At 35.4% G+C, this 1,202-nt stretch overlaps 1 protein-coding gene across 1 annotated transcript; it reads left to right on the top strand.

Annotated features, from left to right (window-relative positions):
- The first annotated feature begins 380 nt into the window (after nt 1-380).
- LOC106770305 (ethylene-responsive transcription factor ERF098-like) lies at nt 381-857 on the top strand. The gene has a single exon (XM_014656121.2). The coding sequence runs from the start codon at nt 435-437 to the stop codon at nt 855-857; it is 423 nt and encodes a 140-aa protein (XP_014511607.1). The 5' UTR covers nt 381-434.
- The last annotated feature ends 345 nt before the right edge of the window (nt 858-1,202 follow it).

The raw sequence follows: 1,202 nt of genomic DNA, 5'->3' as shown, positions 1-1,202 counted from the left end.
TAAATATTCAGAAAAGCCACACAAAATTAATCTCAAGACCGTTTGTTCGTCAATTCGTTGAAGCTAAATTGTGGCAGAAAGAGATGAATATTGCTATTGAAACCACCCGTTCTGTATTATAATGTGTGATTCTTATGACCTCACTTGAATCTGGTTGAGAACCAGAAATTCGAACATTCATTTATGAATAATTCCAAAAAAATTGTTTGAGGTGACCCTCCGCAGGCCTTTTAGCCATCAGCAAATGCTGTGATACATCCACATTCGTTGAACACAAAGTGAAACAATCTCAATCACAGGGTATCAGAATATTCATTATTTTCCCAATCCATTGAACCTATGGTGAATTTGGTTTTTGATGAGTTAATTAAGTAATTAAGTGAGGTGCATTAGTATAAATAAATGGAGTGTTAGTAATTGTTTTGAGAGGCACAATGGAAGAGGACTCCTCTAAGGAGAAAAACTTGCAATCCAAGAAAGAGCCACGCTATAGAGGAGTCCGGCAGCGGCCATGGGGAAAGTTTGCAGCCGAAATTCGAGACCCCGCTCGGCATGGCGGTCGAGTATGGCTGGGAACATTCCTCACGGCGGTGGAAGCTGCTAGGGCTTATGACCGTGCTGCCTTTGAGATGAGAGGTACTTCAGCCATTCTCAACTTTCCAAATGAGTATCCTTCATCTTCTTCTTCTATGACTTCCTCTTCATCATTACCATCTTCTTCTTCTTCGTCTTCTTCAATGCTTAAAACGGATCATGGTAAACAAGTTATTGAGTTTGAGTGCTTGGATGACAAATTGTTGGAAGACCTTCTTGATTGTGATGACTATTCCAACCAGAAAGACTTGCCTAAGAAATGAACATTAATTAATTTGTAACACTTTTCTATGCTAAATTCATTTCAACGCACCTAAAAACAAATAAAGCATATACCTACCATCATAATTAGTTTTACTTTAGCCACTATTTTATTTTAGTGTGTACTGTTTGTAATATATTTTATTAAGAATCATATGCTTGGACCTTTTAATTAGTTTCATTGATGTCTCTCATCAATAAAATATAATGACTTTGCTTGAAAGTTATTCACCATTAATGTATTATGCTCCATCTCCCCTTTTCGCATTTAATTTCAATTTTATTATTATTATAACATACAAAATAAACATCTACAATAAAATCTACATGTATATTTAATTTTATCT

This window comes from Vigna radiata, chromosome 8 (assembly GCF_000741045.1).
Source record: "Vigna radiata var. radiata cultivar VC1973A chromosome 8, Vradiata_ver6, whole genome shotgun sequence".
NCBI classification, from domain to species: Eukaryota; Viridiplantae; Streptophyta; class Magnoliopsida; order Fabales; family Fabaceae; genus Vigna; species Vigna radiata.
The sequence above is the reverse complement of the archived record's forward strand: the minus strand, read 5'-3'. Positions and strand labels throughout refer to the sequence as shown.